Genomic DNA, 26,633 nt, shown 5'->3' with positions numbered 1-26,633 from the left:
GATCGACGATTTAGGAAGGAGCAATGGTGTCGCAGTGGACCGCACCTTCCGCGCGTTCGCAAGATCTCGCTCCTTCCTTGACAGTGATACGTTGTGCGCGTTTTCTGAGATGTCGACAGGATTGGTTGGAACTTTGTGCTTCCTTTTCACTCTGACAAATTCTCGTCGCGATTTGGACGCGTCCACAACCGTAACGCTTGTCATCTTCCCGTTGTCCCAAAACAGACGGCGACTCGATATTACGACTTGCAACGCATACTAGCATGGTCCGGCATTGCTATCACATTCGGCGTCAACTGCGAACTCGGCCTCTACATCGCATCACGGCGAAAACTGTCGGATCGCAAAAATGGCTTCCCAAGCAGAAGTACGACTTGCATCACTCCTTGCATCGTCCTTGGAGAGACGCTGAGTGACAGCTCGCGGCATCTCTGGATCTTGTCGTTAAACACTGAAGAATTGGTACGAATCTGTAGGTGTTGTCGTTCCATATCCACCTTTGCGTTCGAGTATAAAGGAACACATGAATAACAGTCGCAACAGTTATACAGTCCAACACTGCCCCAGCGACAACGAGCACCACAGCGCGCTCCCAGGCCCAGGTTTCTGAGGTAAGAAGGATACGAGGGAAGAGGGGAGAAAAAAAAAGAAATGGGGATAAATCTGGAAGAAGGAAATATTAACAACGCAAAGTGCCGTTCCCGTGATGGAAACAGGTGTTTGATCACAGGAGTGGGTGAAACAGACGTCTGCCATATATTCCCATTCGCAGCAAACAACAGCGACGACAGAATTCTACGACTGCTTGCTAGGCTCACTGCCCTGGACGTTTTCTTCGGCGACAGCTCCAATCTCCTGGTCCAGGAGCTGCACGGACAAGGCGTGGAACATGATTTACTTGACTCCGACGCTCCATGGGTATTGGGCAAAAGGTTACTTTGCCCTGCGCTGCCTCGGAGTGTCCCCAACCGAGCTGATGCAGACTCGACGGGAGCATGACGATGGAGAGACACCCGCATGGGTCGCCAGGATGGCCACATGCAGCGGCGGCAAGCGTCCGGTTCACGGAAAGATCATGCTCCAGATGGAGTGGCTTCCGGTTCAGCCCAGCAGGACCGCACCACGCTCCGGAGGCAAGCCGAACAAAACCAGCACCTGGAATGAAATTGTGCCATCGGAGGATCGAGAACATTGGTTTCGGTCGTGGGAACGGTCCGAGCGCTACGGTGAAGCTACAGAAAACAGTGATGCTGGTGAGGACGACGAAGTTGGCGGGACACCGGTGATCGGCGCAACGAACATACGGACGAGTCGTGCAGTAGAGACGGAGGACTGTTTTTCTGTCACTCTTCCCACAATGGAGGAAGCTTTCAAGATGAAGGCCATGATTGATATTCAACATGCATTCTTACGCATGGCAAGCTTGTCGGGTGCCGCAGGCGACCCCGATTTCCTGAAGCACAGTTTGGACGATTGGGAAGATGAGAATGGTGATGGAGCGGCGCACATTGGCCACCAAGAAAATGCCGAGGAGCATGACCCTTGGGTTTGAGCCGCGACAAGGCAAAGGCAACAAAACTATAATCCCACACATTTTCGAATATATGACCTTTTAAACACGTGAGAATAAATCTTAAAGTCTTGACTGGAAAACAGCAAAAGCAAGAACTTCGAAAACGCGAAAACGTGACGACACAAAATGCAAATCGTTTGCTGACTAACATGAAATGCCGTCTGTCGTCACGGTCGGGTCGATGGTGGGTTGCTCTTGCCAAATGCCGCCAAGGCACGGGTCCTGATTGGCTGGGACAAGCTGCCCCTCGCTCCTGCCTTGAACCTGGATGGGCTTCGTGCAGGGAATTGTACAATGAGGGCATGAGCAAGATTAGTCATTAGCCATTCGGCAGAGCCAACGCAGGACGAAGGATGAACCGACAACCGGCACCACGTGCGATTGCGCCAAAGCAGCAAATGTTGAGATCCCCACTTTAAAATTTTCGGGAGGACCCCTCCTTGACACTTAGCCGTTGCCATAGGTGTGTACGCCGCCATCTTGCTCACTCCTGCCTTTTCTTGTCCCTCCTTCTCTTTCCTCTCTCGTCTTTTGTCTCTCTCTTCTCTTTCTCTCCCTTCTTCTCTCTCTTCCTCTTCACCTCTCTTTTTGTGCATCACCATCTCTTGCATTGTAAGCACATCGCCCGACGCTGACCCGATTGTCGTGTCTGTCCAATTCCTAACCGGCGCCTTGTCGTCCTACAGATCTCTCTCGCCGGCCACCCTCGTCCGGAGTCGCCCGCCATATTTCTCTCATTTCGGCACCACATCGCCGAATTTCCCCCTCAACCCTCAATTCTTCACAATGTCTTCCAACGGTGTCACCGTGCCCTCGTGGCAGAAGCACCAGGCCGGCACGTTCCTGTTCACGGTATGTTTGTTGCGCTTTGCAGCATCTCCAACTGCTGCTACTGTGTTCTTCAGGGGAAACTGCATCTGCCCCTCCAACCGAGACCCCCCCCCCCTGACCTGGGCCTCACTGTGCTCCCCAACCTCCCTCACCTCGACTTCATCACCCCGCCTCCGTGCTTACTTCCTAAGCTTCAGCTTGTGCGGACCATTTGCTAACATGACTACCACTCCCAGTCCGAATCCGTCGGTGAGGGCCACCCCGACAAGATCGCCGATCAGGTCTCGGATGCCATCCTCGACGCCTGCCTGGCGGAGGACCCCCTGTCCAAGGTTGCCTGCGAGACGGCCACCAAGACCGGCATGGTCATGGTCTTTGGCGAGATCACCACCAAGACCAAGCTTGACTACCAGAAGGTCGTCCGCAACGCCGTCAAGGACATTGGCTACGACGACTCGGCCAAGGGCTTCGACTACAAGACGCTCAACCTGCTGGTCGCCATTGAGGAGCAGTCGCCCGACATTGCCCAGGGCCTGCACTACGAGAAGGCCCTCGAGGAGCTCGGTGCCGGCGACCAGGGCATCATGTTCGGCTACGCCACCGACGAGACCCCCGAGCTGTTCCCCCTGACGCTGCTGCTGGCCCACCGCCTCAACGCCGCCATGTCGGCGGCCCGCCGCGACGGCACCCTGCCGTGGCTGCGCCCGGACACCAAGACCCAGGTCACCGTCGAGTACAAGCACGACGGCGGTGCCGTCGTGCCCCAGCGCGTGCACACCGTCGTCGTGTCGGCCCAGCACGCCGAGGATATCACCACCGAGAAGCTGCGCTCGGAGATTACGGAGAAGATCATCAAGAAGGTCATCCCCAGCAAGTACCTGGACGACGAGACCATCTACCACGTGCAGCCCTCGGGCCTGTTCATCATTGGTGGTCCCCAGGGCGACGCCGGCCTGACCGGCCGCAAGATCATTGTCGACACCTACGGCGGCTGGGGTGCCCACGGCGGCGGTGCCTTCTCCGGCAAGGACTTCTCCAAGGTCGACCGCTCGGCGGCCTACCTGGGCCGCTGGATTGCCAAGTCCCTGGTCGCTGCCGGCCTCGCGCGCCGTGCCCTCGTCCAGCTCTCGTACGCCATTGGTGTCGCCGAGCCCCTGTCGCTGTTCGTGGAGACCTACGGCACCTCGGAGAAGTCGTCGGACGAGCTCGTCGAGATCATCCGCAACAACTTTGACATGCGCCCCGGTGTCATTGTCAAGGAGCTCGACCTGGCCAAGCCCATCTACTTCCAGACGGCCAAGAACGGCCACTTCGGCACCAACCAGGGCTTCTCTTGGGAGAAGCCCAAGACGCTCAAGTTCTAGAGAGTGTCGACCCGGCTCCACTCGCTTCTCGACAGCACAACGGGAACAGCTGCCCTCGCCTCTTGAAACGGAGTTCCTGGGACGGCTCTGCTCCTCTAGTCGCATAACAAAAATGACTTTTTGTTGTCCCCCCTCTCTTGGAGAGAGACTTGAAAAGCAAACGAGAAAAGGGACCACTGGGCAACTTGGGTGTTTTTATGGGCGAAAACGAATCAACTTCCTTTTCCCACCCGCCTGCTCTTTTGTGGTTCCTTCCCCTTTGTTTCTTTTCCTTTTAATTCACAACGCATCCGCTCCGCCTCCGTCCTCCCGTTCGGTCTCTCTCCGCTCTCTCTCTCCCCTCGTCTCCCGTCGCTTCCCTCCTCCCCGGACGATGGACCCGCTCTTCCTACTTCTCTCTTCATTTGTTTCTGTATTTTCCTTTTTCATCAAAAAGCATTTTTGTTATGCTCATGACCCACAACCAAAAACACAACCCATGGGGCGGGAATGATGACAAGCACTGGCGTACGGTTTCAACATACCTTGGTTTCTTTTTCATTGCAAAATATGAGAAAAGGGGTGGAAGGGCTATTCCATAATTGCGTGTTCTTTTTTTCTACTACCGTTTTTATATCATGATTGCCATATCGTCCACCATCGCATATCTAGACAGCTGCCATATGCAGACAACTACTATACAAATCTACAGATGCTTGGCAGACACGGCCTATGCAACGGGCAGTCTGCACATGAATTCATTTTTGTCCAGTCCGGTGAAGTCGAGTATGTGTCATTCCTGAAGCTGTCGGAGCTTGTGGCAGCCCCGGCGGTGAGCAGTGAGCAATGCTGTAATCCACACATGCAATCCACACAGGCAATTGGCAATGGAAGCGTGCGGCTGTCCCTGGCGGGTGCCATTTAGCGTAAGGAGCACGCCATCCCACTTTCTGTGTCTGTAGCAGTGCACTCCACTGCCTTTCGAGTCATAACGAAACCGGACTAAGGCGGCAGTTGGTCACACTACGTCAGGCCAATACGATGCCCAGATTTAGGCACGACTCGCGTGTCAACCGACATCGGCAGATACGACAAAAGAGGCATTGGAATATCTGTCTTTTTCGTCGCCTATCGAAAGGCCGTGTCTAAACGAACCAGACAGCCTGGGCCCTAATGTACACAAATCAACGGGAAGAGGAATGGACGAAAACAAGGGAATTCGTTTAATAAAACAGAGGAGTATAGACCATGAAAATGGAAACAAAGAAATTCAAGTCAAATGTAAATGGATAACCCGCTGTAGGAACCATGTCCCCGAATCCGTTTGCACCAAATACAAAAATACCAAAAAAAGTGGGACAGACGAAACACGTATTACGTACACCCTCGCTTTTCGTTCTCCTGCTTCTCGCTACAGCATCACCGCCAGCTCGGGCCGGTCGACCCTGTCCTCCTCCAGGTCCGGGTAGTACGGCACCATGGCGTCGGCGGCGCCAATGTAGCAGTCCGACAGCACGCGCCAGTAGATGGTGCGCACCTTGCGGGCCGGGTGGAAGAGGCCGGCCCAGACGTAGTTGAGCACGAGCCCGGGGCCGACGGCGACGCGGATGGCCTCGACGGCCTCGACGATGCGGTCGATGACGTGGGGGCTGGTCTCAAAGAGGTTGGGGTACAGCAGGTTCAGCAGGTGCACCATGGCGTCCTCGCAGCCGAGGCCCACGACGCCGAGGGCAATGTGCTTGACGACGGACGCGGCCGTCTGCCGGTGCACCTGGTCGCGGTCGATGAGGGCGTCCTCGAGCAGCGGCGTGACGGCGTAGACGTAGTCCTTGGCCATCTCGCCAATGTATTCGAACAAGAACGACAGCGACTTGAGCACGCCGTTCTGCACGTTGAGCTCGGGCACGCGGTACTCGTTCATGAGCGCCGGCAGCACCGTAAAGGGCGCGCAGGTCTCGGCCACGATGCCGATGGCGACGGCCGTGTTGACGCGCGACTGGCGCTCCTGCACGCGCAGGTTGTTGAGCAGCGTGGCCAGCACGTCCTGCGGGCCGATGGCCTTGGCGATGAAGCCAAACGTGTTGTTGGCGGCGCGGCGGATGCCCTTCTTGTGCGCCTTGAGCATGTCGAGCAGCTCAAAGCAGATGCGCATCCACTCGCGCGCGTTGACCGACTCGGGCCCGCGGTCGGCAATGCGGCCCACCAGGTCGATGGTGTTCTCCTGCACCTTTTCGTGGCGGTTGCGCAGGATGGGCGTCAGGCGCGGCAGAAGGTCCTTGATGGGCGGCTGCATCTGGCTGATGCCCACGACGGTGACAATGGACCGCAGCGCGCCCAGGATGGACCCCAGCACCTCGGGGTACTCCTCGCCGAGGTACTCGTAGAGCACGATGCCCAGCTTGCCCATGAGCGCGTCCTCGCCGCACTGCTTCATCACCATGGCGATGCGCGAGATGAGGTCGGCGGCCTGCTGGCGCACCGTGGCGGACTTGTTGTTGAGCCGCCACAGGATGGTGCTGACAATCTGCGGCAGGTACGGCTTGCAGCGCGCGCCGAGGGCGTTGACGACCGACCCAAAGCCGTTGAGCATCACAATGTCCTCGACCGTCTGCTCCTGGAAGGCGTGCAGGATGCCGTCGACGAGCCGCTCCTCGAGGCGCTCGCCAATGTCCGCGGCGCCCAGCGACGACACGAGCTTCTCGACCGTCTCGACCGTCATGCGGCGGTACGACTCGCTCTCGTCCTTGAGGTGGGCGACGATGCGCTCGAGGATCTCGCCGACGCCGACCTTCTGGCCAATGTCGACCGTCGTCTCGACCACCTGGCGGTAGTTGCGCTTGTCGAGCGCCATGCGGCGCACCCAGAAGCCCTTGAAGAACTCGTCGAGCACGTGCTCTTTGAGGTAGCCCGCGGTGACGCCCTCGGTGCTCGCGCACTGCGACACCACCTTGAGCACGACCTTTTTCATCTCCTCGTCGGGCGACGAGAACTCGCGCAGCAGAATCTCCATGATCTGGCTCGTGTAGTAGTTGGCGTACTCCTCGTCCATCAGCGGGATGATGTAGCCCACCGCCTTCAGGAAGCCGGCCAGGCCTTTGCCGCGCTGCTTGCGCGCGCCCGTCCACAGCGGGTTCAGGATGTCGTCGAAGCTCTCGATGCCGTAGGGGTTGGACGCCTCGGCCAGCGCCGCAATGGCCAGGCTCGTCACCGTGCGCACCTTGGTCTGCTCGTCGTTGAGGCAGGGCGCGATGCAGTCCACCAGCCGCTTGAGGTACGGCAGGATGGCGCAGCCCATGAGGATGGGGATCTGCTGCACAATCTTGACGCCCGTGTGCCGGGCCTGCCACGACTTTTTGCTGCGGCAGACGGCCTGCAAAAACGGAAGAAGCGCGGGGATGCCGAGGGCCGACGCCACGACGGCAAAGGCCCGCGCGGTCGTGTTGCGCACGTACTCGTCGACGTGGTCGATGTCGGGCCGCATGGTGCTGATCATGGTGGCGAGGCCGGCGGCCTTACTGAGGTTCGAGATGATCTCGCTGCCCTCGACGCGGGCGTAGTAGTCCTGGTCGATGAGCAGCGGCTCGATGACGACGAGGATCTTGTGCACGTACGGCCGCACCATGTCGTCGAGCTTGTAGAGGATGCGGTCGATGACCTTGACCAGCAGGTGGCGCTCCTGGTCCTCAAGCGACTTCTCCATCAGCAGCGGCAGGATCTGGTTGAAGAGGGGCCCCGCGCCGAAGCTGCGCGCGTTGTCGGTGAGCTGGCGCAGCGCCGTCTTGCGCATGGGCGGCGTGCCGTTCTTGACCTTGAGGAGCAGGCGCATGATCTTGCGCTCCTTGAGTTCCTCGACGCTTAGCGTGTCCTCGTTGGCGCCGTCGGACAGCTTGCCAAAGTAGGCGACGTCCTCGGGCTTGAGGAACTGCAGGTCGTACATGCCGGGGATCTGGTTGGGCACGGGCGCGCCGTTCATGCGGCTGCTGTCCGGGTCCTGCATGGTGAAGCCGGCGGCGGGGGCCGGGGTCTGGACGATGCGGTGGGTGGGCGCGCGCGTGGGGGCGTAGCCCGGGGGCGGCTCGAGGATCTTGTAGCCCTCGTCGGCGCCGGGGAGCATCTCGTCGAGCTCTTCGTCGCTGATGGGCGCGTTGCGCGCGGACAGGTCGTTGCCAAACCCGATCATCGCCGGCAGACCGGCACCGGCCCCAGCACCAGCACCAGTACCCTCGGACGGGTGCATCGGCGTGACGAGGCCCGCGGTGTTGCCAATGGGCGTGGCCGAGGGTGCCTGGTCCCAGCGGGAGCGCTTCTTTGTGTCGACGGCGCCTGCTGCTGTCCCTGGAACGGCGGGTGCCTGGTCCCACCGCGAGCGCTTCTTGGTGTCGGGCTCGGCCTCTTCCTTCTTGACGACGGCCCCTGCGGCCGCCGGATCCGCGACATCCCACCGCTTCTTGCGCTTGCGGCCCGCGGCCAGTTCGGTGGACCCGGCCTCTTCGTTCTCCTTGTCGGGGTAGGTGAGTGTTGGCTTGTGCTCCGTGGCCCTGGCGCCGTCGTCGCCGCTGCCGTCGCCGTTCGCGGCGGCCTCGCGGCGCTTCGCCTCAATGGCCTGCCGCACACGCTGCTCTTCGCGCTCAATCTCGCGCCGCTCCATGATCTCGCGGTAGCCCTCGGCCTTGGGCTCGCCATTCGACGACGCGGTGGCGGTGGCGCCGGCGTTGCGGTTGGCCGCAAAGGGGTCGGCGCGCGTCGGCGTCAGCACGCGGTCGAAACGGCGCTTCTGGTAGTCGGTCTCGCGGTCGGCGATGCGGTTGCTGCGCTCGCCGCGGCTCAGCAGGACGTCCTCTTCTTCGACGCCCGCGCCGCGCGCAAACTCGTCGATCTGGGCACGCGTTGCCGTGTACTGGCCGACGAGCCGCCGCGAGCGGTCTGCCGAGGCATCGGGCATGTCGTCGTCGTCGTCGTCGCCGTTGCCCGCCGGCAGCGATGTGTGATAGCCGGCAAACTTGTCCTCGCCCGTGCCGTACAGCTCCGTATCGACCGTGTCCGTCAGCTTGACTTTGGTCGACGAGCCGACGCGCTGGCTGGACGGGTCGAGGGAGGCCCCCTTTCTGGCCGCGGCCGCCGCATTGCGCTCCTGCTGCAGCTTCTTGATCTGGTCGAAATCGGCGTTCGACATGGTGGCGGCGGTCTGTGGTACGTCGTCCTATTTGTCGCGTTCGGTCGGCGTTGGCGTCAGCTTCTTTGGGAGCAGTGCGTGGATGTGCCCCTATCTATGTGCACATCCTTTTGTCATTTGGCTCGACAGCGTCGGGGCCGCGCTGTGTCGATGGAAACGTAAACTCGGGAGGTTCAGCAACCGCACTCGTCGTGTAGGATGGCCGTTGGTGATGCGAGTGATCGGAGGCAAGGGACCGTCTGTTGTGAATGAGCTCTTGATGGTCGCTTTTGCCTCAAAATTTTCGCCTGCGCGACGGAAGGCTACTTAGCTCGAGACGCAGGCAAATTTGCAGGGCGACTGTGTTAGGTAAGGACTTGTCACGTGATCATGTATATTTGCTAATAAAACATGCCGGGAAGTACATATTCTGTCATTCCCTGTAACCGTCCTTCGCAGTCGCTGTATTTGTACACTATTCTTACACTAAATCCACAAAAGACGCTGTATTTACATCAGCCTCGTCTCCTCCGTTTTGGCCTCGTTTGCACGTCTTGGACGACGGCCACTTTGGTCTCTTCCTCGACTTTGACGACTGTTGTCCGTTTTCTTTTCGCTGTCGTGACTCTGCTGGATCGTGCGACAGAATCCTTCTCCTCCATGTCCTCAAGTATCTCCTTCTTTGAAGTTTTGCCAGATTCGCTCGCAGCCGTGTCCTCATTCTCGAGATCGCCTCCGTTCTTGAGCTGCTCGGAAAACGATTTGAGATTCGCCGTAAAGAGCACAGACTGGGCCCAGCCGGCATAGGGCCCCCAGAGGGTCCGAAAGTGGTCGCCGACGGCGTCGTGGATGGCCCGCGAAAACGTCTTGGACGCGAGCTTCTTGAACTTGTAGTCACGCACGGCAATCTGCCATACATGCGTGTCCACCGGCACAGCCTCCCCCCAGCCCAGGCCCATGAGGCACACGCAGTCGGCCACCTTGGGTCCAACGCCGCTGAGCGTCAGTAGCTGCTCGTGGGCCGTCTTGTAGGTGGGCACGCAGGCGTCGGCGGAGCCATCCGTTGCGGTGGCCGCCGTTGCAGCCGCCGCCCCCGTTGTCCATGGTGGCGGACACGCGGGATTCCGCAGCTGGCGCAACCACCCCGGCCCCGTCTCGCACATCATCGCCGCCGTCTGCACAATGTACTTGGCGCGGTAGCCAAAGCCCAGCTGCCGCAGGTGCGCCTCGACGCTCGGTTGGGCGAGCGCAGCGGGCGAGGGGAAATCGTGGTAGTCCTCGCCGTCGACTTGACCGAGCTTGGGGCCGTAGTGCACACACAGCTTGTGGGCCATTTGCGAGATGCGCGCAATGTTGTTGTTGCTGCTGCAGATGAAGCACACAAGCGCCTCCCAGGCGTCCTGGTTCAGGATGCGGATGCCGCTGAACTGCGGCGCCTTTTTGCGGAAGTTGGCGTCGTCGCGGGACCACTGGTCGTAGAGCGCGCGCAGGTCCAGCTGGAGGTGAAAGTAGCGGCGCACGAGAGCCTTTGTGTCGTCGCCGTCGTCATGGACGTCCTTCCCTTCGGCTGGCCGGAGCACGCCCGACGAAGCAGCTACTGCCGCCTCGCTGGGGAAGGCAGCCTTGTAGTACAGGCTCTCTGCATCTTGCCGCAAGGACAGAATCCGGCCATGCAATGTGCAGCGCCTAGGATGTTAGCCAGGGCCCTCGTGCAGTATCGAGAAAATGCATTCCAGACGATGAATTCATACACTCACCATTCGTCGCCGAATTTGCGCCAACGAAAGGACTGGCCGCACCGCAGTGTGGTGTCAATGCATAGCTCCGTCAGTGTAACGGGCAGTTTCTGCCACTGTGCCGCTAATCGCCCCATTCTTGTGGTGCAGCCGTCTGTGAGAAGAAGGTCAACAGTTATACATGTTTACAGAGGTTCAAGCTGAGATGCTGTCTTAGCGATCGCTTAAGTAGCTACATAGGGGATCTGGGCCTTCCGAAGCAGTGGTATGCATGAGAGAAACGCACTAGTCCACATTCGGCTAGTGTACAACGCGATCAAAATTTACTGGGGTGCTTTGCTGCCGGAAAAAACATGCTGGCAAGCAAAAGCTCCAGCCACGCACTTCAGCACTTCACTGCATATGCTTGTTCTGCAAGGCGACGACTGCATCTGAATCGACATCTTTTCGCCTGCCGCATTACGCAACGTCGCCGTCGATTTCATCTCGACACCACCACATACCATCATGAACGGCGAAGGACATTCGCGAGGTAAGCCATTGGGGGATGGCCAAGGCTCTGTCACAAATTGTGCTTTGCGGCGGACAGCTAACACCTCCACAGAAGGGGGACGGCACGGCAGCTCGAGAGGCGAACGCGAACGAGGCGACCGAGGCGACCGAGACGAGCGGCGCGACCACGGCCGCAGCGAGCGAGAAAGAGGTGACCGGCCGCGGAGACGGTCGCGGTCGCCCGACCACCGCGGCGCACGGGGATCGCGGCGCGAAGCGAGGGAACCCAGAGAACCGAGAGAACCGAGAGAACCGAGAGAACCGCGCGAAGCGAGAGACTCTCGAGAAGGCGGTGGGGCCGAGCCCGACAGCTACTCATCGTCACGCAGCCACCGCGACCGGGAACGGGAGGACCGCTACTCGGGCGGCCGGGGCGGTGACCGACGCGAGCGCGACCCTTGGGGTGGTGGCGGCGACAGAGATCGTGAGCGGGAGAGAGACAGAGACCGAGACCGGGACCGGGACCGGGATCGAGACCGTCGGCGCAGGGGACGAGGTGGCGGCGGTGGCGATGACGACGACGACCGCCACAACCGCAGGCGGCGAGGCGACCGCGGCGACCGTGACGACCGTGAGCGCCGACGCAGCGCATCGCCACCGCCCAAGAAGCGCGAGCCCACGCCCGACCTGACCGACGTCACGTCCGTGCTCGAGCGCAAGCGCCGCCTGACGCAGTGGGACATGAAGCCCCCCGGCTACGAGAGCGTCACCGCCGAGCAGGCCAAGCTGTCGGGCATGTTCCCGCTGCCGGGCGCGCCCCGGCAGCAGCAGCAGATGGACCCGAGCAAGCTGCAGGCGTTCATCGCCCAGCCGGCGGCGACCGCGTCCAACAATGCGGCGACCGCGTCCGTGCTCAAGCCGACCAACTCGCGCCAGGCCAAGCGGCTGCTGGCGGCCAACCTGCCGGCCGGCACGAGCGAGGACGCGCTGGTGTCCTTTTTCAACCTGCAGCTCAACGGCCTCAACGTGATTGACGGCTCGGACCCCTGCGTGCAGGCGCAGCTGTCGAGCGACGCGTCGTTTGCGCTCCTCGAGTTCCGGGACGCGGCCGACGCGACGGTGGCCCTGGCCCTGGACGGCATCACAATGGAGGCCGAGGACACGGCCATGACGGATGGCGGCGAGGCGGCGGCCAACAACGCCAACGGTGCTGCCCAGAAAGCCAAAGGCCTGCAGCTGTCCCGCCCCAAGGACTACATTGTGCCCGCCGTCGTCGACTACAGCGGCTACCAGCCGGGCGTCGTGTCCACGGTCGTCGTCGACACGCCCAACAAGATCAGCATCACCAACATCCCGCCCTACCTGACCGACGAGCAGGTCACGGAGCTGCTCGTGGCCTTTGGCGAGCTGCGCGCCTTTGTGCTCGCCAAGGACCGCAGCTCCGACGAGTCGCGCGGCATTGCCTTTTGCGAGTACGCCGAGCCCGCCTCCACGGAGATTGCCATCCAGGGCCTCCACGGCATGGACCTCGGCGACCGCAAGCTGCGCGTGCAAAAGGCGAGCGTCGGCATCGCCCAGGCCGCCGGCATGGAGCTCGGCGTCAATGCCATGTCCATGCTGGCGGGCACCGTCGCCGTCGACGCCACCGACGTCAGCCGCGTCGTGCAGCTGCTCAACATGGTCACTGCCGACGAGCTGGTCGACAATGAGGACTATGAGGGTATGTCAATTTTTTTTTCTTTTTTCTTTTTTTGTCAAGGATCTCACGGCCCACTAACTTTGTAGAAATCCGCGATGATGTCCGCGAGGAATGCGAAAAGTTTGGCACAGTCACCGGCCTCAAGGTGCCCCGTCCCGCCGGCGGCAGCCGCCAGTCGGCCGGCGTCGGCAAGATCTTTGTCAAGTTTGAGACGCCCGACATGGCCACCAAGGCCCTCAAGGCCCTGGCCGGCCGCAAGTTCTCGGACCGCACCGTCATTGCCACCTACTTCCCCGAGGAGAACTTTGAGGTGGATGCGTGGTGAGGGCGATTATGCAATCATGCAACCATGCACGGGCCTGTCTATTTGGGCGTATTTATGCACTCTGCTTTCATTGTTTTGCCTCATCTCTTTCCATCTTTTCCGTTTGTGTTTATCGATGTACTTTGATGTATTGCTGCGCTATGTTCAGGCTGGTGGCAAGGATAGGGAATAAAATGTACAGTTCTTTTGAGATATAAATAAGTAACAGCTACCGGGGTACGGCCTAGGAAGGGCAAATTCAAACGGTTGCAATCTAGTGTATCATGGGCATCGGTCATATGAGAGTGTTTGTGTGTTGATGTAGACTATACCAAATGCCGCTACAGCACCACATTATAGCGCTTGATACACTGAATCAGCACTAAAGGGCCCGTTAATTGTCACTCGGATGCATTATATAAGCTCAGCTGGACGAATTTTAATGGGGATCTGACTCCCACGTGACTACGCGCCCCGCGTTCTGGGGCCTTTCGTGTCCGTCGAGACTTTTGGCGATCGGTTGCCTGCATCCTCTCAATCTGTGTCTACACTACCGAGCCAACAACTGGCTGCTTGCGAGAAATCGCAAGGCAAAAACAACGCGACGACATGAAATATACCACCAATACCACCTAGAGACATGCCGACACCATCGAGGACCCGTGTCGCGGCGCGGCCTGGGGCCGTGCAGAAGTCCAAGCAACAGACCATGACGTCGATGGCAGCAAAGGCGTCGACGACAACACCGTCGTCCAACAGGCTGGGCTCGTCGCCCGCCTCGGCACGGAACAAGATGGCCGCACCCGCAGTCAAGGGCCCGCCGAACAAGAGCATCCTCAGCTTCTTCAAAAAAGTGCCGCCACCAGAAGAGTCGATGTTTGTGGCCGGCTCGGTCGATGCGGTCTGGAAGCAGCTGGCGGCAAGCCAAGGCAACGAAGAAAACGAGGTTGTGGTCGAGGCAGAAGACGAGGTGGGGATGGTGCACGACACAGGAGACCGGTTCAACGAGTGCACAGGATCTGTCAAGCGGCGACGCTTGAGCGAGGAGCAGCCCACTTCCACGCCAACACCAACAGCAAGAGCCACCCAGCGAGGGCCTTTTGTCGACGAATCCGACTCGGATTCGGATGCCGAAGGTGGCAGTCACAGTCAAAAGCGCGGCTCTCTGCGGCCCCCAGCTGCACAAAACGACGAAGCGATCACGCTCTCCCCACGCCGCCTCGAAACCCACACCTCGTTTGACGAGACCTTTCTCAAAATCGACATGAAGACGACCGATACAGCAGAGAACACAGATGCCGACAACGTTGTCAACATCGACGACTTCAACGACCTCGACGACACCGACTTTGCCGGATTTGCGGACCTCGACGACGACGACGACGCCTTTGCTCTTGCCGGCGAAGAGTTCCGCGAGCGGAAGTACATGGAGGCCCAGGCGCGATTAGAAGCCGACGCCGAGGCCGGTGTTCTGGCGAACGACAACCATCCGAGAGACGAAGCAGCCGATGGGTGTCCCATCTGCGGTACGAGTTTGGCCGGCAAGACCTCCGACCAAGCCACCGTACATGTCAACGCATGTCTGGACGGCCTGACGAGCGGCACCGCAAACACCCCACAAGAAGCACCACATCCACCACCACCACCAACCAAGAACACGGCAGCAACACAACACACCACAAGTGAGCCCCGAGCAAGCACCGCCCTGTCCGGCTTCTCCAAGCGGTTCATGCGGACAGCGCAGCCTCGGCCCGGCCAGGCCAACCCCATTGCGTTTGGCGGCAGCGGACCGGGCGGCGTATCCTCGTCCAACGGTCCAGGATCGGCCTTTGCCAAGCTCATGTCCGGCCACGCCGAGGACGAGGCCTGGGCCACCGCCGCTGCGTTCGAGGTGGCCTCCCGCGGCAGGCCCGCATATGAGCGCACCTGTCCCTTTTACAAGATCATGCCCGGCTTTTCGATTTGCGTGGACGCGTTCCGGTACGGCGCCGTCGAGGGCTGCCGCGCCTACTTTCTGAGCCATTTCCACAGCGACCACTACATTGGCCTCACGGCCAAGTGGTGCCACGGCCCCATCTACTGTTCGCAGGTCACGGCCAGCCTCGTGCGCAGCCAGCTGGGCACGGCCGCGCAGTACGTCGTCGCTCTCGATTTTGAAGCGACGGTGCCCGTGCCGGGCATCGACGGCGTCCGCGTCACCATGATCCCGGCCAACCACTGCCCGGGCAGCGCCATGTTTCTGTTTGAAAAGACGATGCAGCCCACCGGGCGCATCCACCGCATCCTGCACTGCGGCGATTTCCGCGCGTGCCGCGCACACGTGGACCACCCGCTGCTGGCGGCGGACACGCTGGATGCGCTCACCAAGAAGAAGAAGCAGCAGCGGATCGACGTCTGCTACCTGGACACGACGTACCTCAACCCGCGGTACTCGTTCCCGCCGCAGGACGATGTCGTGGCGGCGTGTGCGGCGCTGTGCGCCACGCTCGACCAGAGCCTGCGGGCCGGCGACGAGGGCGCGTGGAACACGGCGCTGCGGCGGCGCGCGACCGGCGGCGGCGACGGCAGCGGGAGCGTCAAGGACTTTTTCAAACGGGCCAACAGCAGCGGGGGACCTGGAGACGCAGCTGTACCGGAGGCTGTCACACCGCAACAACCCGTGTCGCCACCACGCGATGCGCTGGCCGTTCTTGGTCGCCGCGCGACCGACCGCGACCGCAACCGTCTGCTGGTCGTCTGCGGCACCTACAGCATCGGCAAAGAGCGCATCTGCAAGGCCATTGCCCAGGCCCTGGGGTCCAAGATTTACGCGTCGCCCGCCAAGATCAAGGTGGTCGCCCAGCTCGGCGACCCGGAGCTCACGGCGCTCATGACGAGCGACGCCACCGAGGCCCAGGTCCACATGCAGATGCTTATGGAACTGCGCGCCGAGACGCTGGCCGAGTACCTGGACGGGTACAAGGCGCACTTTTCGCGGATTGTGGGGTTTCGGCCGTCGGGGTGGAACTACCGCCCCGGCCAAGCATCCGGGGCGCCGGCACCGGGGTCCGCGGCTGTCGCCAGCGCGTCTGGAGCCGCCACCGCCGCCGCCACCCCGTCGGCCGCCCTCGCGCCCTCGACGCTCCCCACCACCACGCTCCTCCACGGCGCCGGCTGGCGCACCCGCTTCGGTGCGCGCGACCTCGTGCCCCAGCGCGGCAGCACGCAGGACGCCATCTGCCTGGGCGTGCCCTACAGCGAGCACAGCTCGTTCCGGGAGCTCGCGCTCTTTCTCATGGCGCTGCGCATCGACAAGGTCGTGCCCACGGTCAATGTCGGCAGCGACGTGTCGCGGAAGCGCATGAAGGCATGGATCGACCGGTGGCTGGCGGAGCGGCGGCGGGGCGGGTTGGTGCAGACGCTGGTGGAGGGCGGTCCAGACGGCAAAGATGGGCAGAAGTCTCGGCTTTGGGACGGCAAGGATGGGAAGGGCGGTGTTGCATATTGGTAGCATTTGAACAACTTGTCATAGCGGTTGTATGATCGGGAAGACCAAAATAACCACCCATAATAATCACTCGCTGTACGGAGTACACGATATTAAAAGCTACAAATCACGTTGGCGCGCTTGGTGCCGTATGACATACAAAATGACATGACAATTGCGTTTATTTGCATGGTATACTGTTCGTTGCTTCGGACAAGGGAAACAAGCTGGCGGCATGGCCGCCGTGTCTCATGCCATCGCGCAGGGGCATGCTGTGGTCCGAGGCATTGTGCCGCGTCTTCATCAGCTCTGCTTGGGTCTCGGTGTACCCCTCGGTTTGCGCTGTTAGGTAGCGAATGTGGCTTTTCGAATGGGGACCACGACTGTCTCGTCCCTCTGTCGGCGTTGTCATCGGATCGTCATCGGATCGTCACCGTCTCAGCTCTCAGCATCACAGCCTACCTTGCGGCGGCCGTGGCTTTTGGAGCGTTGTTTGCAGCTTCTACACGAGGTTAGCTGTCTGCAACTGCATCGTCCCTTCATCGCCACGGGCGTTACATACCTCTCCGTGTCGCATCCTCCAGCAATGGTACATCCACCGCCGCTGCCGGCAAGTGCACGTAGCGGACCACACTGCCGCGGATGAAGACGTTCTTGACGGCGCTCTGCAGTCCAGCGTTAGAGAAACCCAACGAGACATACAAATAGGTAAGACAGATAACGGATGGGGGCCGTCCTGGAGACCCACCAGATGAGGATACTTGATCTCGTCGACGACGGTAATGTCGTCGAGCTTGATGTTGAGGTACTGGTCGACGCTCTTGAGGGTACCGCGGATCTGGATGTCGTTCTTGAGCTCGACAGTGACGGTCGTGTCGATGAGCGTCTTGAAGAAGCTGTGGGGGGATGATGTGTCAGTATGCCCGCATGTTGTCTCATTGCATCTCCTCGTCGTCTTCTCACTCACCTGAAGAACAACATGTTGAAGACGGAGGGCTTTCACCCAGAAAGGAAAGGTAAAGACGCCTTGAGTGAGCTCGTATAGTACCGTCCAGTCCAAACAGGCTTTTTTTTCTACGCAAAGAATCCTCGTCGGGTTGTCGTGGTTGTCGCGTCTGGCGCCAATTCAACTGTCGTGGAGCATCGCTAAATGTCGTCGTTTTTGGCGGGATGCGACCAGCTGCAGCCCGTTCCAAGTAAAAATGGGCCCATGCTTCATATGTTATGTAATCCTTAGTCGCTATCGGATCGGCAAAAATTTTAGTCCGGCACCTGCACGGCTACCAACAGCGCGGTGGCTTTGGCCCAATGGCCGCCTGTAAGGAACTACGCCAACAACAACGCAAGGCAGCAGAAGCTTGAGGTAAGCTCTTTCCCTAGGCGACCGACGCCATTCGCCGCCCGCAGCCGCCTCGTCAATATCACGAACATCAAATCAAACCATTCACAACCACGTCAATCTCTGCGACTCACGACCTCGACAATCGCATTTTTGGATTGAGCGACGACATTACGAGTTTTCGAGTCGATTCCTTCCACCCATCCATCCATCCCTCTGGCAGCACGAGACCGTCGACCCCAAGACCATCGACCCCCTCCGTCGACATCTCCTTCTTTTCCCTCCCGCTTCTGCTCTCTCCTCTCGCCGTCGCGACACACACACACACACACACCACAATGTCCGACCAGGAGCGCGAGCACGCGCTCTCACAGTTCAAGGAGCGGCTCGTCGAGTCGCGCGAGTGGGAGGCCAAGCTCAAAGACCTGCGGCTCGAGATCAAGGGCTTACAACGCGACTTTGACCAGACGGAGGAGAACATCAAGGCGCTGCAGAGCGTGGGCCAGATCATCGGCGAAGTGCTCAAGCAGCTGGACGAGGAGCGGTTCATCGTCAAGGCGTCGTCGGGCCCGCGGTACGTGGTGGGGTGCCGGTCCAAGGTGGACCGGGCCAAGCTCAAGCAGGGGACGCGCGTGGCGCTGGACATGACGACGCTGACGATTATGCGCATGCTGCCGCGCGAGGTGGACCCGCTGGTGTACAACATGTCGCTCGAGGACCCGGGCCAGGTCAACTTTGCGGGCATTGGCGGGCTCAACGACCAGATCCGCGAGCTGCGCGAGGTGATTGAGCTGCCGCTCAAGAACCCGGAGCTGTTTCTGCGCGTCGGCATCAAGCCGCCCAAGGGCGTGCTGCTGTACGGGCCGCCCGGCACGGGCAAGACGCTGCTGGCGCGCGCGGTGGCGTCGAGCCTGGAGACCAACTTCCTCAAGGTGGTGTCGTCGGCGATTGTCGACAAGTACATTGGCGAGTCGGCGCGGCTGATCCGCGAAATGTTTGGCTACGCCAAGGAGCACGAGCCGTGCATCATCTTCATGGACGAGATTGACGCGATTGGCGGCCGGCGGTTCTCCGAGGGCACCAGCGCCGACCGCGAGATCCAGCGCACGCTGATGGAGCTGCTCAACCAGCTGGACGGCTTCGACTACCTGGGCAAGACCAAGATCATCATGGCGACGAACCGCCCCGACACCCTCGACCCGGCGCTGCTGCGGGCCGGCCGGCTGGACCGCAAGATTGAGATTGCGCTGCCCAACGAGGTCGGGCGCCTGGAGATTCTCAAGATCCACGCCGCCAGCGTCATCACCGAGGGCGACATTGATTTTGAGAGCGTCGTCAAGATGAGCGACGGCCTGAACGGTGCCGATCTGCGCAACGTCGTGACAGAAGCGTGAGTGTCCCCCTCCTTGCCCTACCACCTCTGCGGCATTGTAGTTGCGTTTGTTGTGTTTTATTGCGTTTTGTTGCAGCATAGCTAACGTGCACAGCGGCTTGTTTGCCATCAAGGACTATCGGGACGCGGTCAACCAGGACGATTTCAACAAGGCGGTGCGCAAGGTCGCCGAGACAAAGAAGCTGGAGGGCAAGCTGGAGTACCAGAAGCTGTAGACGAGACAGCCGGTGGGCGAAGGGGTCGTGGAGCGTTTACGAACAGGGCGAGCATTGCTTTATTGATGTCATACGGCCATCTTGTTTTCTTGTGCTCTGGTGTTGGGTGCATGTCGCACTGCGTGTATAAATAGAACAAATGTGTTGACGGCAATTGACGTCGATCCAAAGCACGCGCAAGACATTGGCAAAGATCCCAAGTGACTGAACTGTAAAGTAGCCTCTCATCATGAGGTCGGATGCAACACTGCGGACGTGGATATATCGGAATTTGTGATTGGACCGGATTTCGGAATTGAAAAGTCCGGCCTTTGACGCCCTCATAGAGACTACGTCAACTTTGGTCGTTCTTTTCATGTCAAGACATAGAAACACATGAGATGACTAACATGCGATGCACAGGACCAGAACTATTCAACTTGTACTTGATTACCTCTTGTGTGTGGGTTTGGAAGCCGTGTCGACACTGCCGTCACCAACTCCGCCAATTCCGCCAACTCCGGCTGCTGACTAACAATCCCGATTGCACTGAACGACATCACAGCACGAGCGACGGCGAAGGCCTCAGGACTCATTCCGGTCGTCCCCTTCCACGGTCATGGCCGGCGGCAGGTCGGTAGAGGCGGCGTCCCGCGGGCCCAGCCATTCGGCGCCCTACGGCCAGGCATGCCTGCACTGCTTCAAGGCCAAGTGCCGCTGCGTGTCTCGGCCCGACGGCGACGGCTGTGAGCGATGCCACCGCCTGCAAAAGACGTGCCACTCGTCCGAGGCCATCCGCAAGCGCAGCCGGCCGAAAGCATCGGCCGCCGGGGCGACGGCGGGAGTACTGCGGTCTGCGGACGCCACCGAGGAGCGCGTCGCCACCATCGAGGAGAAGCTGGACGGCATCATGACGATGCTGCAGGCGGTGACACAGGCGCCGGCCAAGGCGGCGGCGGCGGCGCTGCGGGACGTCTTTGGCGGGCGGATGGACGAGCACCTACGGGGTGTGTTGCACGACGGCGACAGCGACGGGACGCAGATGGAGCAGCAGCCGCTGCCGCTGCCACCGCCCATTGGCCAACGGCCACAGACGCAGAGTCCGCGTCAATCAGATACACCGACCTCTCTGTCGACCAGCCCGGCCACTGTCGAGGGCGCCCCAGGAGCCGGCGCTGCCGCATTGGCACGCATACCGTCGCCCGTACTCTATGAATCGCTGTCCCAGGAGGCACGCGACCACGCCTGGTCGGTCTTCCGGTCGACCTACCTGCCGTATTGCCCGTTTCTGTGGTTCCCGCCCGAGACGACGTCCGCCCAGCTGCAGCGCCATCGGCCCTTTCTCCTCCGCTGCATCGTCGCGTCGACCACGACGCTTGTGCGCGACAAGGCGGCCCAGGGCCGCGCCATCAAGGAGCAGCTGGCGCGCGAGATGCTCGTCGACAACCGGTCGAACATGGATCTGCTGCTGGGCCTGCTGGTGTTCATTGCCTGGGGCTCGGATCCCATGGTCAGCCGCAGCGGCACGCTGTCGCGGCTGGTGATGCTGGCGCTCTCTTTGGTCTGCGACATGCGCCTCCACAAGCCGCTGCCGGCCGACCAGCACATGGTGACGACGTACACAGGCGACGACCCAAAGTGCGACGAGAAGGGATACGAGAGGGTGCCTGCAGCTGCCGGCGTTGCCGCAGGCGTTGCAGACGTTGCAGACGTTACAGACACTGACGGCATCCATCTCTCCGACAGCGAGGAGACACTTGCGAAGCAGCGGGCCGTGTTGGGCTGCTTCCTCATTGCGTCGTCGTAGGTCCCCACTCCCAACATGCCCTCACCCCTGTTGCCAGGCAACACGCTGACCGACCCAGAACCTCCATTTACTTTGCACAGATTGACGGCATGCGCTGGACGCCGCAGATGGCCGGCTGCCTGCGCGCCGTCGAGGCACACACGGCTTGTCCCGGCGACGTCGTGCTGGCCTACCAGGTCCGTCTGCAGCAAATCGTGCAGCGGGCCGTCCACGCGCGCGAGCACGAGGCCGCCCTGCCGCTCTACATCACCGACGCCTTCCGGACGCAGCTCCACGAGCTCACGGCCGCGCGGCCGCAGTTTCCGCCCGCCATGGCCATGGACATTGCCAGTGGCCAGCAACACCAGGACGCGCCGTCTCCTGTCCAGCTGTGGACCGCCGTCTCGGCCGCCCACGAGCAGTATGTCGAGCTCAGCCTCAGCGAGATGACCTTTTCCGCCGCCGACAGCCCCAGCGCGGCCGATGCGCCCACCACCGAGGAGGGATCCACCACATCGACCGAGACTGACGTCGACCGCGTCCAGTGCTACTGGCGCTCCGTCCACGCCATCCGCGCCCTCTGCGATGCCCTGCTGGACGGCGTCCCGCCCACCGCCTTTGCCGGCGTCTCCTTTATGGTCTGGGCCCAGCTGTTCCGCGCCGTCGTCACCCTCGTCCGCCTGTCGACGCTGCCGCCCCGGGCGCCTCGTGTCGACGTGGCCATTGACGCCCGCGCCGTCCGCGCCACCGTCGACTTGCTCGACGTCCTGGACCGCTTTGCCGAGCGGCTCAAGAGCGCCGCCGCCGGTCTTGGCCGTGGTCTGTGGCGGGGCCCGCAGCGCCAGATTGACGACGTTTTTGGGCGCATGGCCCACCTGGTGCGTGTCCTCCGGGCCGCCGTGGCCACGCGGCTGGAAACGACTGCGGTGGATGGGGATGGGGATGCGGATGCGGATGGGCACAGTCGCCTTGCAGCGAACGACACGGCCGAGCCCCCGCCATGGCACCTTGTCGAGACGGTGATGGGGCAGACGACGGTTGGCTGGGGCGACATTTGGCTCGAGGGCATGTTCCCGCGGTTCTAGCCGGGGACGGCTCGACCTGTTCGCTGCCATGATTGTGTTTTTTCCATGTATATTTCTTGAATATCCACGTGTCACGCACGCCAAGATGCCAAGCCGACGACTACCGTCGCCCCCGGAAAGCTTGTCTTGAACCTCTCAACGTCACAGCTCGTCAAAGCTTTTGCAAACTTGTCCTGTCGCGTGCCTTTAGGGACCACTCGGCTCTGATCCTTTGTCCAACAACACAACCACAACACATCGTCAAGATGCAACACAAAGTGGCAATGCGAGCCGCACTGGCCCAAAGTATCACCATGCACATGCTTGTGCCGTCCCATACCATCCCATACTATCCCATACTATCCCATACCATCCCATCCCGTACCCAGTAGACCACATACTTCCATTCAAATTTACTAAAATACAACGGATCGCTTTCGCCACGCGGTTCCGGTCAAGGTGCATGTGCGTGGTTGTCCAATGAGGCGCAGAGACGCACATCCTGACCGAGCGCGTGGGTTAGGCAGACTAGGGACGATGCAGGGAAGGGGAGAGTAGAGAAGTAGAAAAAGGCGCCTATTTTGGTGTCGACTAAAGGCTCCCGTCGGTCACGGAAACAGCATGAAGAAACAGGACTACCTACCGAGTACGGCAATAAAACAATAGTACGCAATACTATCAAAACAGCTTCGACAACCATCTTGTCAGACGCACACGCGTCAGCAGTCTGGTCCTATTTGTTTCCCACCACAACATACATCGCCATGCCAAAAAGAAAAACGCTCCGTGTTACAACGTAACGTTTTTGTGCTTTGCTTTCTTTTCTGCAGCAAAGTGACAATTTGCTAGCTCCCGTCGGCCATGTCCGGTGGAGCAAAAAAAGGAGACACATGCAAAGGAGAAACAAGACGGAGTGAGAAACGTGGAGAACAAGGGCAAGGTACGTGGTTCGGTGACACTAGAAGGGGAGGAGCTGCACGAAGAAGAAAACCACAGGGACATAAAGCGAATAAAAAATTTAAAGCTTCACGAGTGCATATGCATGAAGATCCCCACTGGTTCCTTTTCCGTTCATAATCGTTCTTTGGCGACCTTGGGTCCAGTCGTCGGTGGCACGCGACGTGCAGCCGTCGGTAACGTGTCGACAGTGTACAGAGGACGCCGAAAGACTAGACGAAGGCGTGTGTAAAGAGATCGGAGATGACAATCGCTGACAAGAAACCATACCATACGCCGAAGGACCGACAACCCCGTCGACACCGAACAGGCTGCAGGCATAAGACAGGATCTAACTGCGCGCCAATCATGGCTGTTAATAGTTGAAAAGATGTTGAAAAAGAAAACTTTACAAAATTAAAATTAAAATTAAAAAAAAAAAAAACACTCTTTCTCACCACCGCGATTTAAACGCAAAGGAAGATGAAGGAGGGCTTTGATGGAGTTGATGGATCTCTCGAAACCAACGTCTCGGTCAGTCCCCGAATTGGGAAACTATTACAAACTACTTTGTACGGAGGAAAAGGCGCATGTCGAGGTCAAAATAAGCGCAGACATGTACTCCGTACGCGCAGCTCGGAATATGAGAATTTGTCAGTTTTGTTCATGTACAGACTAGTTGTCCTGACAAAAGAACAAGGTACGAAATATTTGTGGCCAGGACGGAGGAAGACAGGGACACGGAGCGAGTACGACCATCCCGACATAACGATGGGAACGACAAAACGGACACGAGAAACTGTAAAATAACAAACGCGATGTTCCGAGGAAATGGAAATTGCAAGCGCCATAAGAAAAATATAATGTCCATTGGCAAGGTAAACAAAGGAAAAGGAATTTGAAGAAATTTCTTCTAGCTCCTCGTGTAAGTGAACGAATATCAAATATAAAATTGATGCCAAAACGATAAAATCAATAAAATCGATAAATGCTGAATCCACCAAAAATAATTAAATATTGTCCCATTTTCTGCAAGCAAGGGGGCCTGAGCTTTCCGGAGTGGGCGTCGAACGGCGACGGCGTCCTGGGAGAGAGGTGCAGGAAGCGCCTTGGCTTTCTGTCGGTTTTACCGTCTGGGGTGCAAAGGCAGGGTGTAAAGATACATGAGTCGTCCATACAAAGAAACAACAAGTCACACGTACTGCTCTCTCTACCAGAGAGAAACGCCATGGGAAAGGGCCGCTGGGTACGGTGCATTGCCCTATTTGCTTGGCAATGCGGCGCCGGAGGATGAAGGAGGGGGGGAGCAAGGCGACGAAACGCACCAAACAGACGAAAACGTGCACCGAGCTCAAGCTCTGGATGGGTCCTCCGTCGGTGGGCGGAAGGGGGCCGCGGTAGGTGGGCAGGGGGAGGGGGGTGGGAGAATATGTGTGTGTGTGTTGTGTGAGACTCTTGAGAGTGTGGCAGGCAAGGCTTGGCAAGATCACGCCCTTGACACCAAGTCGTCCTCAACAGAGCCAAGCAGTCTCGCTGACGGACGTGTGTGCATGGCTCCCGCACGCTCACAGGCCCTCTGAAGGAAAAAGCCAAGGGAAATTGGATCCAGCTGGGATGCAGCTGGGACGGATTGGGACAGATTGGGAAAGCCACAGCGCGCGAGGCGAACGTCAGGACCACTTCGTGCCAATACCAAGACGTCGCCATGCCGGCACACACGTCTCGGCATCGGTGCTACGAGGCCATCTCCCGTCATTTTGCCCTCCGAGTCCTCATATCTGGTGAATTTTTCCTCTTCATCCTGGCAACCCAACGCCTTTCCCGTGCGCCCAGCAGCTCCTCCCCCAGTTCTTGGCTGCTCTTAGCTGCTCAGTACCGTTACCAAAAGCTTGTCTTGACAAGCGCTGCCGAGAAACAATAGCTAGTTCCTTGGGGGGATGGTGTTGGTGACGCTGTGGGAAGGGTGACAATGCTCATCGCCAAGACCGCCTGGGAAAGCCAAGACAACAGGCGATGCGCGGCCCCATTGGGGATCTGGCAGCCGTTTCGATGCCGGAATTGACTGGTAGTCCGGGGGGCGACTCTGACGTCGTCGGATGTGAAGCCAAGAGCGGCCAAGATATCCTGCTGTCCAAGACAAATGTCGCGATGTCGATGCAGCGACGAAAACACGATACGGAAATAAATTGTGTGCAGCAAAACAGGATGCTAGTCTTGATAAAAAGACCATCCCAGGGGCAAGGACAGGCGAAATAGAGTGTGCACGAAGCAGGGCACTACTCACTTCAGCCGTTCACGTTGCTTCCATGTGTTCCGAGCGCAGACGGGACAGCAGCCATCGTGCCATCGTTCCACTGCAAAATGCAGCTTTTCTCGGCAAAGGCAAAGAACCAGCAAATGAAGATGGTACGCCTGGTAAACCAAGACGAGTACGACAGAACACACTCTTGCCCATACGAAACAAGAGAAGCACACTGAAAGCCAAGAGCGCATGGCAGGAAAACAAAACAGGATGCGCGAAACAGCCAAATCAAAGGGACGTTGAAATGGACCAATAGAAAGCCGTCCTGCGACGACGTGCTCCTACCCCAGGCTGCGATACGTAGTCTGTAGTCTGTACTGATAACGCCAAATCGCTTTATCGATTTTTAGGCCCTGCAATAAAAAGCCACACAAAATGCATCGCACCAAACGCCCTTCACCTTCACCAAATGAAAAGAAAACGGGGACAAGAAACAAACACAGGTGGACAGGAGGACTTTGTGTTGTTGGGGGCCGTCCGGCTGCGACGGCAGAGGCTGAGGGAAGCGACAGAACGGTCGACGGCGTCCGTACGAATTACGGCGAGACGAAATACGATACGGCGTTGCGACAAGGTGCCGCAAGTCGATGGTCTCGCGACCCTGAATCGTGATTGGCAGGGTGCCAAATGAGTGCATTCGAGGTGTGCGAGTTGAGAGAGAAACGAGAAGCCAACTGCTAGTACTTCCTGCCCGCGCCAATTCTCGTGCAAATGGATGTACCCGCAAAAGGCTCAGTAAGAAAGCACGTGGGCTCGTTGCTGCGCTCTGTTTTGCTACTGTGCGAAAAAAGAGGGGCCAGTTGGTGGGGCGGGAGGCGCCTCCCCTCCAACTCAAAAGCCGGGACAGGGGTTCGTCGGTGCGCGGGGCGGCCTTCCAGACCTCTCATCGACACACGTGTATAGATCCGCTGCGCTTATTGGCTGCGTGGTCTGGAGTCGAAATAGCGTGGGAGAGTTTGAGCAAGGACCCGCTCATCTTCAAATCCGTCGAGGGAAAGAGCAAAGAGGAAAAAGTGTCGAGGG

At 59.4% G+C, this 26,633-nt stretch overlaps 9 protein-coding genes across 9 annotated transcripts; 6 read left to right on the top strand and 3 right to left on the bottom strand.

Moving 5' to 3' along the window:
* Window positions 1–349: 349 nt before the first annotated feature.
* SPSK_00821 (uncharacterized protein) lies at window positions 350–1,552 on the top strand (the record flags this gene model as incomplete). Its single annotated transcript, XM_016727768.1, has 3 exons — window positions 350–367; window positions 552–611; window positions 773–1,552. 3 exons carry the CDS (start codon window positions 350–352, stop codon window positions 1,550–1,552), a joined length of 858 nt encoding a protein of 285 aa, XP_016584303.1.
* An 807-nt stretch (window positions 1,553–2,359) lies between these two features.
* On the top strand, window positions 2,360–3,768 carry SPSK_00795 (S-adenosylmethionine synthetase; the record flags this gene model as incomplete). The annotated part of the gene is made up of 3 exons (XM_016727743.1): window positions 2,360–2,425; window positions 2,479–2,604; window positions 2,641–3,768. 3 exons carry the CDS (start codon window positions 2,360–2,362, stop codon window positions 3,766–3,768), a joined length of 1,320 nt encoding a protein of 439 aa, XP_016584302.1.
* Window positions 3,769–5,158: 1,390 nt separating this feature from the next.
* On the bottom strand, window positions 5,159–8,920 carry SPSK_00668 (splicing factor 3B subunit 1; the record flags this gene model as incomplete). Its single annotated transcript, XM_016727618.1, has 1 exon — window positions 5,159–8,920. One exon carries the CDS (start codon window positions 8,918–8,920, stop codon window positions 5,159–5,161), a length of 3,762 nt encoding a protein of 1,253 aa, XP_016584301.1.
* A 494-nt stretch (window positions 8,921–9,414) lies between these two features.
* Window positions 9,415–10,772, bottom strand: SPSK_00804 (N-glucosyllase/DNA lyase; the record flags this gene model as incomplete). The annotated part of the gene is made up of 2 exons (XM_016727751.1): window positions 9,415–10,585; window positions 10,657–10,772. 2 exons carry the CDS (start codon window positions 10,770–10,772, stop codon window positions 9,415–9,417), a joined length of 1,287 nt encoding a protein of 428 aa, XP_016584300.1.
* Window positions 10,773–11,142: 370 nt separating this feature from the next.
* Window positions 11,143–13,151, top strand: SPSK_00733 (splicing factor U2AF 65 kDa subunit; the record flags this gene model as incomplete). The annotated part of the gene is made up of 3 exons (XM_016727681.1): window positions 11,143–11,167; window positions 11,240–12,847; window positions 12,913–13,151. The coding sequence occupies 3 exons, from the start codon at window positions 11,143–11,145 to the stop codon at window positions 13,149–13,151; spliced, it is 1,872 nt and encodes a 623-aa protein (XP_016584299.1).
* A 619-nt stretch (window positions 13,152–13,770) lies between these two features.
* Window positions 13,771–16,620, top strand: SPSK_00692 (DNA cross-link repair 1A protein; the record flags this gene model as incomplete). Its single annotated transcript, XM_016727642.1, has 1 exon — window positions 13,771–16,620. One exon carries the CDS (start codon window positions 13,771–13,773, stop codon window positions 16,618–16,620), a length of 2,850 nt encoding a protein of 949 aa, XP_016584298.1.
* A 434-nt stretch (window positions 16,621–17,054) lies between these two features.
* Window positions 17,055–17,577, bottom strand: SPSK_00917 (U6 snRNA-associated Sm-like protein LSm2; the record flags this gene model as incomplete). The annotated part of the gene is made up of 4 exons (XM_016727859.1): window positions 17,055–17,098; window positions 17,159–17,261; window positions 17,345–17,492; window positions 17,564–17,577. The coding sequence occupies 4 exons, from the start codon at window positions 17,575–17,577 to the stop codon at window positions 17,055–17,057; spliced, it is 309 nt and encodes a 102-aa protein (XP_016584297.1).
* A 696-nt stretch (window positions 17,578–18,273) lies between these two features.
* On the top strand, window positions 18,274–19,543 carry SPSK_00813 (26S proteasome regulatory subunit T4; the record flags this gene model as incomplete). The annotated part of the gene is made up of 2 exons (XM_016727760.1): window positions 18,274–19,325; window positions 19,423–19,543. 2 exons carry the CDS (start codon window positions 18,274–18,276, stop codon window positions 19,541–19,543), a joined length of 1,173 nt encoding a protein of 390 aa, XP_016584296.1.
* Window positions 19,544–20,141: 598 nt separating this feature from the next.
* Window positions 20,142–22,393, top strand: SPSK_00717 (uncharacterized protein; the record flags this gene model as incomplete). The annotated part of the gene is made up of 2 exons (XM_016727665.1): window positions 20,142–21,325; window positions 21,388–22,393. 2 exons carry the CDS (start codon window positions 20,142–20,144, stop codon window positions 22,391–22,393), a joined length of 2,190 nt encoding a protein of 729 aa, XP_016584295.1.
* Between the last annotated feature and the right edge of the window lie 4,240 nt (window positions 22,394–26,633).

The sequence above is a fragment of the Sporothrix schenckii genome (assembly GCF_000961545.1).
Source record: "Sporothrix schenckii 1099-18 chromosome Unknown Cont48, whole genome shotgun sequence".
NCBI lineage: Eukaryota > Fungi > Ascomycota > Sordariomycetes > Ophiostomatales > Ophiostomataceae > Sporothrix > Sporothrix schenckii.
This window is presented reverse-complemented; position numbering and strand designations above follow the sequence as displayed.